The sequence below is a fragment of the Rousettus aegyptiacus genome, unplaced genomic scaffold (genome assembly GCF_014176215.1).
Source record: "Rousettus aegyptiacus isolate mRouAeg1 unplaced genomic scaffold, mRouAeg1.p scaffold_m13_p_13, whole genome shotgun sequence".
Taxonomy (NCBI): domain Eukaryota; kingdom Metazoa; phylum Chordata; class Mammalia; order Chiroptera; family Pteropodidae; genus Rousettus; species Rousettus aegyptiacus.
The window spans coordinates 63818811-63831527 of NW_023416288.1; the positions used below are offsets into that span (position 1 = coordinate 63818811).

A 12717-nucleotide genomic window follows, 5' to 3' on the forward strand; every position below is an offset into this window, starting at 1 on the left:
GGCAGGAATGCAAAATGGTGCGGCCACTTTGGAAAACAGTTTGCCAGTTTCTTACCAAATTAAACATACTCTGTTCGATCCAGCAATCATACTTGTTGTTTATCCAAAGGAGCTGAAAACACATCCAGACGAAACCCTGCACATTGATGTTTATAGCAGCTTTAGTAATAACTGCCAAAACTCCAACACAAACAAGAAGTCCTTAGTAGGTAAATGGATAAATAAACTGTGGTATATCGGACATTGGAATATTATTTTGCATGAAAAAGAAATGAGCTATCAAAATCTGAAAAGACATGAAGGAAACTTAAATGCATATTACTAAGTGAAAGAAGCCAGCCCAAAAAGGCCACATACTGTACGATTCCATTATACGACATTGTGGAAAAAGCAATACTGTGGTGGTGGTAAAAAGAACAGTGGTTACCAGAGTTTTGGGGAGGGAGGAATGTTGACCAGGTGATGCCCTGGGGATTTCTTAGGATGCTGAAACTATTCTGTAAAATACTGTATTTGTGGATAGATAACATTATGTGTTTAGCAAGACCTACAGACCTTAACAGCCCAAAGAGTAAATCGTAATGCATGCAAATTTTTAAAAATGATGTAGAAGTCAGGAATCCTAAAATGAAATGAAGAGGGTGACAAAATAATCTAACTGTATTACAAATGTCTGAAACAACTTCGGTGAAGGGCATGGGGGAAAAGGTGCTGATTTGAGTAACTCTGGAAATGAGCGGAGTCTGTAAGACTAAAGTTAAAATAAATTGGACGTAAGTATTGTACAAGTTTGTGGATAAGGGGTGTATCTAGAATCATCCATGTAGTAATGGACTTGAGTTGGAGACATCAGTACACACACATATATTTCTTTGCTCTGTCAGCGGAGAGAGCCTAGAGGCCCTGACACCCCAGTAACAACAAGCCTAGTGCCCAGACCTTTGTTTTTCATACCATTTTCCAAAAAAAGGTATCAGGTCTCCTTGGAGAAATGGCTGATTCTAGGACTGGGGCAGAAAATAGACAAGATAATCCTGGAGCATCTTGCAGTGCCAGAAAGTAAGGAAGTGTGTGTGTATGTGCATGTGTGTGCGCGTGTGTGCGTGCGCGCTCACGCGCACACACTCACGCACACACAGCAGAAACCAAACCTACGATAATGGGATTATGCCAAAGGGAACAGGATGTCAAATGAAAGAGCTCCCAATGGCCAAAGCTGGAATGATTTGAGCATAAAAAGAAACAAAGTATATTTTGAATTCTAATCTAAATATAAGCACCCATAAGTTCATATTGATCTAATTAAATTATTGGATAAATAACTGGGAGAGAAGAGAAAAATCTCCTGACCAGAAGAAATTCAGATGATTTATGTAGGTGCTCTGGCCTCAAGCAGGTGAAGCACAGCTTCCGCTCCTGAAGCAGGCAGCTGTGCGTAAGGACCTCCCTCAGAGAAGACGTGCATGGGAAGGAAGGGGAACAAGTGACTTCAGCGGAGAAACCCAACAAACAGCGAAGTGATCAAAGTCGATCGAGGTCAACAGATGCTGACAGTATGCACTCGTAATATGATGCAATGAAATGGCAGTTTATACCCTGCCTGTTTCTTTTCTTTCGTTTTGTTTGTTTGTTTGCTTTTTTTTTTTTTTTTTTTTTTTTGGTCTTCTTCCCCAAAACCTGTAAGCCCGGGCTAATCATGAAAAAAACATCAGACATTCCCACCTAAGGGGCAGTCTACAAAATACCCAACTCCTCAAAATTCTCAAAGTTATTAAAAACAAGGAAAGTCTGAGAAACTGTCCCAGCTGAAAGGAGCCTAAGAAGATGCTATGACTAAATGCAAAGTGGTGTCCTGGATGGGATCCTGGAACAGAAAGAAGACATTTAGGAAAAAACGAGGAAATCTGAGTAAAGTGTGGACTTTAGTTAATAATAATATATCGACATTGGTGTATTAATTATAATGAGTATACAGTTATAGGTAAGATGCTAATAATAGGGCAAACTGGGTGTAGGGTGTATGGGAACGCTCTATATTAGCTTTGATATTCGTAAATTGAAGACTGTTCTAAAAAATAAAGTTAATTAAAATAAAGCGTATTTTAAAATACCCAGGTCGTCCACCCCGTGCAAAGTAGGGTCGGGAGTGGGGGCAGCTTTGGGCAGCTCAGAGCAGGCTGTCCCCAGGAAACAGACTGAACTTCAGGTTTCTGTTACTGGCTGGGTCTGAAAACTCCAGGACGAACGTACAGCACCTTTCCCAAAGTGGCAGGGTTGGTGACCATGGGACCCAAGGAGGCACTCTCCACAAGTGCCTTAAAGAGCATCATGGGAGTGCCCTGGTCAGCTGGGGACTGAGGCGCACAGTGCCAGTCCTGGTGGCTCTGGGCTGGGCTCTTCGAGCCTGCCCTCCGCATCCCCGTGGGTTTCTTTTCCTGGCCTCCTTGGGCCCTTGACTCTAAACCCTGAACTTTGCAGCTCTACCGGGGGTTGTCCATGGAGGTGCAGACTCGCCACCCCACCAGCAAACAGAGACATGGGACAGGGTTGGGCTCAGAGATCAGGGACTCATGGGGGAAAAAAGAAGGGAAAGGGGGAGCTTTTTCTGTGTCCCCACTTCAAAGCCACAGATGGGAGGACAGTGCTCACTCTCTTCCTGGCGACTTGGGAGGGAGGGAGCTGGGTGATCAGAGTTCTAGGAGCTGAGCCGAGGAGCGCAGGGATCTGCCGGTGTGAGAGCAGGGGCTGGGCTGGGAGAGCCCGGAGACCGCAGGAAGCCTTGGGGATGGGAGCGTTTGCAACTTCAGCGCCAGGTTTAGGAATGTCCAGGGATCTTAAAGATCCCCCATGTTTTCGTAGCAAGGAAACTACTATGACTTTAACCTGGCAGGCACGCGCTGCCGGAGAGCGAGTTTGGAGACGGCGCGTGGTGCGCTCTGAGAAGCAGACGGCGGGCGTGAGATGGGGACTCTTTGGACAGAGGGAGGTTGGGAGCCAGAACACGTAGCCTGCTAAGGGGCACCGCAGGGAGGTGTAGAAACAGCCTGGGACGGGTGTTCCCTCCCCTAGCGAGTACCAAAAGTCTGAGGTGAGGTGTCAGACCGAAGCTGGCGGGTCTCTTGCTCTGGCTGCGCCCTGTCCTCTCCAGCTTTACGCATGGGCTTGTCTTGTCTTCTGAGGAGGGTAGGGGAGCGCCAGCCACCTCTCCGGGGGACAGATCTTTTCCCACAGCCAAGGGGCTTTATGCTAGAGGCTCCCAAGGACAGAAGAAGGCAGCAGCCAGGGCTCTACGTTAGGGCGAAGGACCGGCTGGAATGGCCACGGCTGTCCCAGAAAGGGGCGCACAGCTTGGCTGGCTGGTAGCAAGACCTCTGAGTTAATGTATAATTGTGAGCAGATGGCGGGGGCTGGCGGCAGCCTGGGGCCTGGGCCCAACTAATGAGGGACAATTAGCCCCAAACCCGGTGGGGGCGGTTGAGAAAATCAGACAGTGAAGGCAGATATTTGCTCCTCAAACAGCCTGGGCGCTGGGCAGAAGGCTGAGTGGCTGAGCCTTTGGGCTGGCGAGGCCCCCTGCTAGGGCCCTTCCTCTTTTTTCCCTCCCCCCATCACCTCTGGGTCAAAAGCCTCTGTTTGTTCAGACCCAAGAGTGCGTCGTAAAGGCAGGGGGGAGAGGGTAGTTTATGGGGGAAATCGCTGCCACCACCATCTGCCAGGGCTTGTCCCTTCTCCCCGACACCCCTCTCTCCACCGTCACGCAGCTGTCTGCAGGAATAGAAGGTCAGGACAAGAAGCCTTGCACCCCCAGATGCAGGGGGAGGTAGGAGGCGAGATGAGTTGGAAAAAGAACTAAGAGCAGGCTGTCGCATGCTTCCTTGGGACCCCCTCTTACCCACGCACGGCTGAGTGAAGGGACCAGCACTCTCAGCCGCGCTGGGATTAAGTGGGCTCCAGGGCACGAGGGGATGTGCTGTCCTGCCCGTGGTGCTGAAAGCCTGCTGCAGTCTGCCTGGGGCCCAGCTCCGCACCAGCCTGAGGGGCCTGGGGGAGGCTGGCGCAGGAGGGGAGTGCCTGTAGGGATGAGGTAGAAACCCCACTTCTGTAAGACCTTTGGCCCTGCTTTGAGAACGAGAGTTCCCAATTCTAGGATCAAGCTGAACACATAACACCCACACCCACTCCCCCCTGAAACCAAAGCATTTACCAATGAAATGCCTCTCCCTCTGCCCTGGGTCTAGTCTTAATGTCCCGCGCCCTGCCTGGTTTCATCCTGACTTCTGGAAGGGTTTCACAGAATCATGGCACGGACACAAAGGGCTTTCCAAGTTGACTCCTTCACAAGGGACCTGCCCAAGGCCATGGTGACAGCAGAGCTTCCATGCACTGGGGGCTATGTTTCCCTGCCAGCGTCCCACTCCACAGGACCCACCCGCCACTGGTGCCCCCACCTCAACAATGATCCAGATAACCTGTGGTGTCCTCCGTGGGGACAGGATGGTCATTCACAACTTAGAGTCTGAAAGCACCAAATCCCTAGTGGAACGAAGCCTGATAACATCTAGAGATGGAAGAATGAAAACCAGGCTGCACACCTCATAAACACCCACCCGCATCCTAACTGCCTGCAGAGGCTCATTCCCACGGCCACCGCTGTGGCCAGGGTGCTGAAGTCCAGGATCCCTCTATTTCCAAGCAAGAACTTACCCTTGGTGTCACCTCTGTCAAGGAGCCAGTTGGAGAATTGGTGAGGATGCTTTGCAGAGAGAACGGGTGCTATGTGACTCATATTCTTCTACGTGCACCCTCATTCTCTCAAAGATTTAGGAGTCAAGTTGGCCAGCGTTTAGGTATCAGTCTCTCTACCCATTTATCTTTTATAATAATACACGGAGGACCCAGGAGTTGACTCAAAAACCCAGGTGTGTGCATTTTGGCTGGGAAGTTGTGTATGTGGTTCTGGAAGTACCTTTGGGCTTCTCTGCATTCAAAGCCTTGGAGACACGGTCTGAAATTCCCCATCTTCTGCATTCCCCATTCCCTTCAAGAATACGGGCCCCTGAGTGGGTGCGTTCAGAGTCTGGGGACCTTCACGAGCGCGGCTCCGTACTTGCCTCACGGTGGCAGGTGGACACAAGGTGGGCTCTGAACACCTCCCATGGAAGGACACAGTGGGTCACTGGTTGTGGTTTGCCCTGCCTCAGGGCTGGTGTCAGTCAGCCCCATGCACACCTCCCTCCTCCTCTCTCCTCTGCTCATGGCCTGTGACATCACCGGCTGCTCCCAGAAGGCTGCCCTCTGCTCCTGAGCACGGCTCTCTGTAGCTCTGGACCCCCTGGCGGGACTGACGCATTTGCAGAGTGGAGGCTGTTCCCGGGACCAGACCATCACCACCCCTGGAGCCTGCAGGGGCCTCGGACGCCCACGTAGGAGACTGAGACCCTCCCACTGAAGTCCCATCTCATTGCCTCCACACAGGTAGCTCACCTGCAGGCTCATTGTCTGCTCTGCCTCCCAGGCTGTCTCCATGCCTTTGTGTGGCCAAGCTCAATTCTCTCCTCCTCTGTCCTTGCGGCACCCAGCCTCCTTCTCCTTTAGCCCTCCCTTCTGCCTTCTCATCTTGGGAGCACCAGTTCTTTTATCAGACAAGTTAATATAAACATTGGGATATGTGGTGTGGCTATTGGGAATGGAGTTTCTGTTTGCGAGGAGGGGCATGATGATTTTAGGTCTGGAAATGATTTAGGTTTGGATATTGAACCTGAGTACCCACAGCTCCTCTGAGCTCTGGTCACCTAGGGGGGACATAGTCCTATCAAGGATGCAGGGTTTGGCTGATATTCTGAGTTCCCAGCCCCTCACTACCCCCCGCATCCTGGCAGAGCCCTTCACACTCCCAACTTGGCTCTCCCCTCTCCATTGCTTGGGTGGCAATTGCACAAACGTGAAGCAGGGGTGGAGGCAGAGAAAGGAGCTGGAAATTTCCGTTTCTGGTGAGGAAATGGCTCTAAACCTCCTTGAGTTTAACTTCCTTGGTGGCCCCTGACTTGTGGGAACCCCAGTCTGTGCCTTAGGTTTTTTTAATTTTGTTTTGTTTTGTTTTGTTTTGTTTTGGTGGGGGGCGGGGGGGAGATGGCAGGCGGAAACTTCTGCCTTCCTTCCTGACTTTCAGGAAAATGAGAACTTGAATGGGGATGTGTCTCTGCCCAGAGCGGAGTGAGCAAAAGCCAATTTTGCTACGGAATTTAAAAAGTAGCTCTGGATTCCATACTCCCCGCCAGTTCATTGTTGTTTACCCTGTGCTAGTTTCCTCCCCGCTGCTGCACAGTCACCTCTGGTGAGGCAAAAACTGTGTCCTTTTCCTTTTTAGTCCCTTCCTCCTGAACAACCAGCAATATGCTCAATGAATACCTTATTCAGCGAATAATTGCAGATTAGTTAACTGAACCAAGATGGCATGGTTATTACAGGAAATTTCTATGCCTAAGCTGTTCTCTGCAATGACTCCAGCCCTGCCAGGGCTCCAGGCATGAAAGAAGGAGGCTTCAACTCCTGTTACTTGCTGGTGAAAGCAAGAAAGACACAATGGCCCATGACCCGTGTGTCCCTTGCTGCTCAGACACTGTCTTGTGCTCACAATGGTTTCTAAGTCGGTCAGCAGATAGCTCTCTCCTGCTTCTCACTCCCTCCCTTCCACACGCCTTCCATAAATGTTAGTTGAGTGAGTGGGTGTCTAATCCCAGAAAGCTGGTCTCTGAGAGCGAAGCTTCATTGTGAGATCTAGAACTCTCGAGAGTCAACAGGGACCAACAATCCCAGCAGGTTAGAAACTGTCAAGAGATGAATCTTCCAAGAGAAGCTGGGACTTCAAGGCTCATTTATCTCTACTTCCAGTGTGTGGGGCCAGAGCTTCCATGCCTGGGGGTACAGCTGAACCCCATGTTTCCCCGGAGCTTCCTGGAGAGTATAAAAAACAGGAGCAAGACTCTCCCCTGAAGTGCTCTGAAGGAGCTTTCTGGCTGGTGGTTTGGGAAAACTCACTTCGGGAGCTGCTAGACAGTGAAGGCAGAGCCTTGAACCTGGTCTCCAGCCTCAGACCAGGGCACCTGGGATCTTTGGTCACAGATGCCCTCTCCTGGCTGGGCAGAATATCCTAAGTTTTGGTTTTTGACCCCACTGAGTCTGAGTGTAGGAGGCAGAAGCCCTGGCCCAAGTGTGTTACCCAGGGATCAGAGACAACAGTTGTCCACTTGGAAAAGAAAGAGACCTGAGCGTGTGGTGGAATCACCCCTTTCCACCTCCTTGACCTCTCGTAATGGATGCACGAGAAACGAGAGCCCTCCCGCCCTCTCAGGCCCCCTCAGGACATCCAGAAAGATTCAGTCCTCTGCTAGCCCTGTGAGATTTTGGGTCATTGCAGAAGGATTTAAATGAAGAAATTTTGAATTTTCTTGGTCAACCTACTGACAAATTTTAGAAAGTGGACCCTTTATCCCAAAACATTGTATCACCCAAATGACCCCTGATTATTGCAGGCCCAGCCCGAAGACCAAGGAAGATTCTGTCAGAAGGAAGCCCCTCCCCAATCTGCTCAGTTCCTGCCTTTCTGTGAGGAGGGTCAGCCTGGAGCATGCCACAGGACGGTAGGGGGCCAGGGATGGGTGAGAAGAACAGGGCGGCCTGAGGAGGGAGGGACTTACCTCAGGGCTCTGCTCCCATCCACGGGGTTTCATCTGCCCTTGGCCAGGGTTCTGGGGAAGCTTTGCTCCATCACTCCCTCCATGGTTCTTCCCTTAGATGATGAGGGTCAGTGCAAATGGTCACAGAGGAAAGACTCACCCGTGTGCCTGCTCCCAAAGAACATGGCATGTTTGGGGGACCCTGGGAGCAGAAGGGGAGCAGGCCCCTCGGGGAGGACTTTCTCTGTGGTGGGAAGCCAGGTTGGAGGGGCCTGAGTAACCCTCCCCCAGGAGGGTTCTTCATGCCACAGGTGGGCCGGGGGGCGGGGAGATGCGAGGTGTGGAAGTCTCCCTCTCATGCCCAGGGATCAGCAGTGTGAATCAGCTGGGGGGGCTCTTTGTGAACGGTCGGCCCCTGCCCCTGGACACGCGGCAGCAGATCGTGAGGCTGGCAGTCAGCGGGATGCGGCCCTGTGACATCTCACGGAGCCTGAAGGTAGTGTGCTGGGACTCTCACCCGGTGATGGGGACAAGAAGCAGGGAGAAGGGGCCCCTCTTCAGGCAAGTATGGGGCTGCAGACTCTGAGGGCCCTCAGGGCTTGTTGTTTGGGGGAAAGAAGAAGACTCTCTTGGGGACTGGGATGGGAGCTTCACGCTCCCAATTATGAGGCTAGACCCTCAACTCCGTGGCCTGGTCCAGTAGGTCTCACTTTGCCTTGTAGGCTCCTTCTGTTCCAGGGACCCTCACCCTCTGCCCATCATGCCATACCTGTCCCTTATTCTCACCTGACCCAGGTATCTAATGGCTGTGTGAGCAAGATCCTAGGGCGTTACTACCGCACAGGTGTCTTGGAGCCCAAGGGGATTGGGGGAAGCAAACCCCGGCTGGCCACACCCCCTGTGGTGGCCCGAATCGCCCAGCTGAAGGGTGAGCGCCCAGCCCTCTTCGCCTGGGAGATCCAACGCCAGCTCTGTGCTGAAGGGCTTTGCACCCAGGACAAGACCCCCAGTGTAAGTGCCCTCTGCTCCTGCACCAGGGCTGACACGCAGGTTGTCTGGGGAGAAGAAGGTCCCCTCTTACTTGGCAGTGGGGCCATCCCAGGCTGGAGGCGGGGCCCCTGGGCTCTCTTCTGACCCATATGTGTTTCTCCTGAAAAGTGGTGGTGGTGAGACAGGTGAGAAGAAGAAAGCATTGGGGGGAGAGAAAGGGGGTGGGGAGAGAGAGAGAGAGAGAGAGAGAGAGGACTGCCTGTAGAAACAACGTGTGGGTCAGCACAAGGAGAGAAAGGACACTGGGGAAATATCCTTAGGATGCTCTGGGACTGTGCATCATCTCCTCACTCAACACCCTGACACTCCCAGGTCTCCTCCATCAACCGAGTCCTGCGGGCACTACAGGAGGACCAGAGACTGCCCTGGGCACAGCTCAGGTCGCCAGGTGGGTCTTGGAGCTGCCCCCCAGGGATGATCAGAGCAAGCCTAAGCATTTTACGGTTCTCAAAGCCCTTTCTTGTTCTTTCTTGGATCACCTGCGTAACAAGGAAATAAGGAGGGCCTGACAGGGCATCTTATTCTCTTTTGGCCAAAGAAAGTTGAGGCTCAGAGAAGTGAAGTGACTTAACCAAGGTCACCAACTAATTGTTGGCAGGTCCCGGAAGAGAACCCAGGTTCCCTAGCTCCTAGGCTCACAGGATCTTCTACACCCTCTCTCTGCCTCACGCACAGCTTCTCAGAGCACCCTGTGTTCTGTAGGATCATGCGAACCTGGACCGACCTTGCTGCTGTTTCCCCCAAACACCAAGCATGGAGCCCACAGTGGCACTGAGTGTGCCTCCCACCAAGTGCCCCTGCAACGACCTCCGAGTAACTGTGAATGCGCCACCAGTGCGGCTCCGCTCTGATACCCGTGCCGTCCACTGTCCACAGCCCCAGAGCCCTGGGGATGCCCTCTAAACAGAGGAGTCACCATCACAAACCACCACAAGCCATTGTCCCCCTTTGCAGTTATTTTGGCTCCGGTACCTCGCAATCGTCATAGTGGCTTTGAGGCTCCACGGGGTCCCCACCCTGGGACTGGCCATCGGAATCGGACTATCTTCTCCCCAGGCCAAGCTGAGGCGCTGGAGAAAGGTGCTGGGACTGGGGTGGACAGGGGGTCAGAGGTGCCCGGTGTGACGCACGGAGGCAGTGACGCTGAGGCCTGAGGGCAAAGGCTGAGAGGTGGAGGCTATGGGTGGCCCTGCCTCAAGGAGGAGGGTAATTTAGGGTTGCAGCAGGCAGGTTACGGGGGCTGAGGGGGTGATCCATGCCTCGCTCCTCTCCCCATGACCTTGCTCTGAGCCTCGATCTCTGCAGAGTTCCAGCGTGGGCAGTATCCCGACTCTGTGGCCCGCGGAAAGTTGGCGGCTTCCACCTCTCTGTCCGAGGACACGGTGAGGGTGAGTGAGCTGTGCCACATGGTGCGCACAAACCAAGGGCAGAGTTCGTGCCAGGAGGGCTCCGGGTTCTGGTGAGGTGGAGAAAGGGGCAAGAAGGGGGAAACCAATTTTTTGGAGCAGAAACAGGAGACGAGATCCTCCTTGTTCCCCTTCTGCGGATTTCCCCCTTCCTTACTCCAAGCCTTCGAGTTGAAGGAGGAGCCAGAGAGCAAAGGTCAGAGATGGAAGGGAAGACCTCAGGTCTCAGGAAGGTGCTGTGCTCTGAGTCCAGGCCAGGAGCAGGTGCTGAGAGCAGGAGGTGCCAGGTAGTGGAGAGAACAGTCAGCTACTTCGTTTCCGCCCCCCCTCAGGTCTGGTTTTCCAACCGAAGAGCCAAATGGCGCCGACAAGAGAAGCTCAAGTGGGAAATGCAGCTTCCAGGTGATTTCTCTGCCCGTCTCTCCATCCAACTACCCATCCACCCACCCACCCACCCGTCCATCCGTCCATCCATCCACCAAAACATTTACTCGGCACCTCCCGTGAGCCAGTGTCGGTCGCTGGGCACACACAGTCCCTGCTCTTCAAGGCGGCACTGTCCTCAGTTTAGCATCCCTGGGATTTAATCCTTCTTCCCTGGGCTCCCAAGGCTCTGCCTTGGGGCGGGGGGCAGTTTAGGCTTGTAGCATCCAGCCTCACCCTTTTCCTAGAGCCTCCCTGCCTCTCATCACCACTCCACACTCCCTGGATTCCAGTTGCTCCCTCTGAGCGGATCCTCCCTCACCTTGTAGGTGCTTCCCAGGGCCTGACTGTACCGACTGCTTCCCCAGCAATTGTCTCTGCGCAGGTATCCAGGAAGAGAGGGGAGTTTGCGGACCGGGAGGACTGAAGGGCTCACTGCTTCTCCCATCCCAGGGGAGGCCTGAGCCAGATTTCACGACTGCCCGGCCCCCACAGTGCTCACTTCCAGAAAGTGCCATCCTCATAGTCTGCTATGTGTGTGGTACTCTCTGCAGTTGCACAGGATACAGCCTGGAGGGTGGGCAGCCCTGGGGGCCCAGTGCTGCTAAACAGGAGGCAACGCTGGCAGCTGAGGGGGCCTCTTGCTTTTCCTCGCAGTCCCCTGCCATGCCCGCAGCAGCCCTGCCTGCCCTGGAATCCTTGGGTCCCTCTTGCCATCAGCTGTGCTGGGGGACAGCATCAGACAGGTCTCTGAGTGACACCCCACCCCAAGCCTGTCTCAAGCCCTGCTGGGGTAAGAACCAGGCCAGACCTCACTCCCGTGGAGTGTGGGGAGGGTCAGCTGATTCCTTGGCCCGCAGGAGGGCATGGGGCTCCAGCGGAGGTCATCAGAGGAATCTTGGTTCAGCTTTCCTTCTTCTTTGCATGGCCCATAAAGCTGGGGAGATTAGTACCCCCTGAGCCCATAGTACCGCCGCCAGTCATAGCAGGAAAAGCAGGTGGGATTGGGAATTAAGTGTATCTATGTAGGGTAGAGAACAGATGTCTATGACTCTCCTCATCAGTGACTTTGGGGATGGGGTGGGGGCAGCAACAAGCCCAAGCTCATGCTTTCTTTGTCACTGCAGGCTACCTGTCCCCCACAGCCGAGCTCCCTGGATTCGGTACTGCTCTGTCATCTTTGCCCTTCCTTCCACTGCCCCCGCCGCCAGGCTTGGTGCCCCTTAGGCCTGGCTCTGGCCTGGCTCCCCACTACTGACAGGCCTGGGATGAGGGAGGGGGGCCTTAGTGGAAAGGAGATGGGGCGGGGAGGATCTAATACCGGCCTGCCCGAGCAGGTCATTGCTCCTTCCTCCTCCCTGCCTCTCCTCCTCATCTGCGGACCTTGCCTGGCCCTGCCCTGCTGCTCCTCCTACTCATCACCTGATTCTAGGGGCTGGAGAAGCCATGGCTGCCCACTTCTCACAGTGGCCTTAAAAGGCCTCCACCTGGCAGTAATAAAAACGTTTTAAAATTAGCAGTAGTTCCTGTTGTCCATCATGTTTTTCCCATGAGTATTCATAATCCCGCCCTTATATTTAACAATTATAAACAGTTTGCTCTATTATCTATTATCTATCTATCATCTATTAATCTATATATCTATCTTATCTATTTATCTATATATGTATGTGTCTACCATCTATCTAAGGCATTTATGTGTCTACATAACTGTATGTATGTATGTATGTATGTACCTACCTACCTATTTCTCTATGTACATGTATCTATATATCTATATTGGTATTTAGGTGCTCATGTACCCACACATATGCACACATAGACACACGCACACACACTGATAGTATATCATGGCATATCACCTCTAAGTCCTCCAGCATGCATTTCCAAAAAATAAGGAACTTGTCTTACATAACCACAATACAATTACCACATCTCAATATTACAATAATTCTTTACCCTAAAAAAAAGACATTAATTCCTTAATTGCATATGTATTTTTTTGCATAGCAGCATAATGGGAACGCCACTTTTCATATTCTGCTTGTCCCTTTATACATGCTCCTGGGGTGTTTGCTTGCTGCTTTTTGGCCATAAGTTCCAAATTTGCTCAATTTTATCCCCTGCAGTGAACTCTCTAGGCTACTCCTGGGAAGTCTTGG

At 52.6% G+C, this 12717-nt stretch overlaps 1 protein-coding gene across 1 annotated transcript; it reads left to right on the plus strand.

Moving 5' to 3' along the window:
* The first annotated feature begins 8007 nt into the window (after nucleotides 1–8007).
* Nucleotides 8008–12031, plus strand: PAX4 (paired box 4). The gene is given in 11 exon segments (XM_036230230.1): nucleotides 8008–8172; nucleotides 8472–8687; nucleotides 9039–9114; nucleotides 9681–9806; nucleotides 10032–10114; nucleotides 10465–10534; nucleotides 10885–10940; nucleotides 11213–11352; nucleotides 11688–11754; nucleotides 11756–11816; nucleotides 11928–12031. Coding segments are annotated over 11 exon segments (1164 nt in total).
* The last annotated feature ends 686 nt before the right edge of the window (nucleotides 12032–12717 follow it).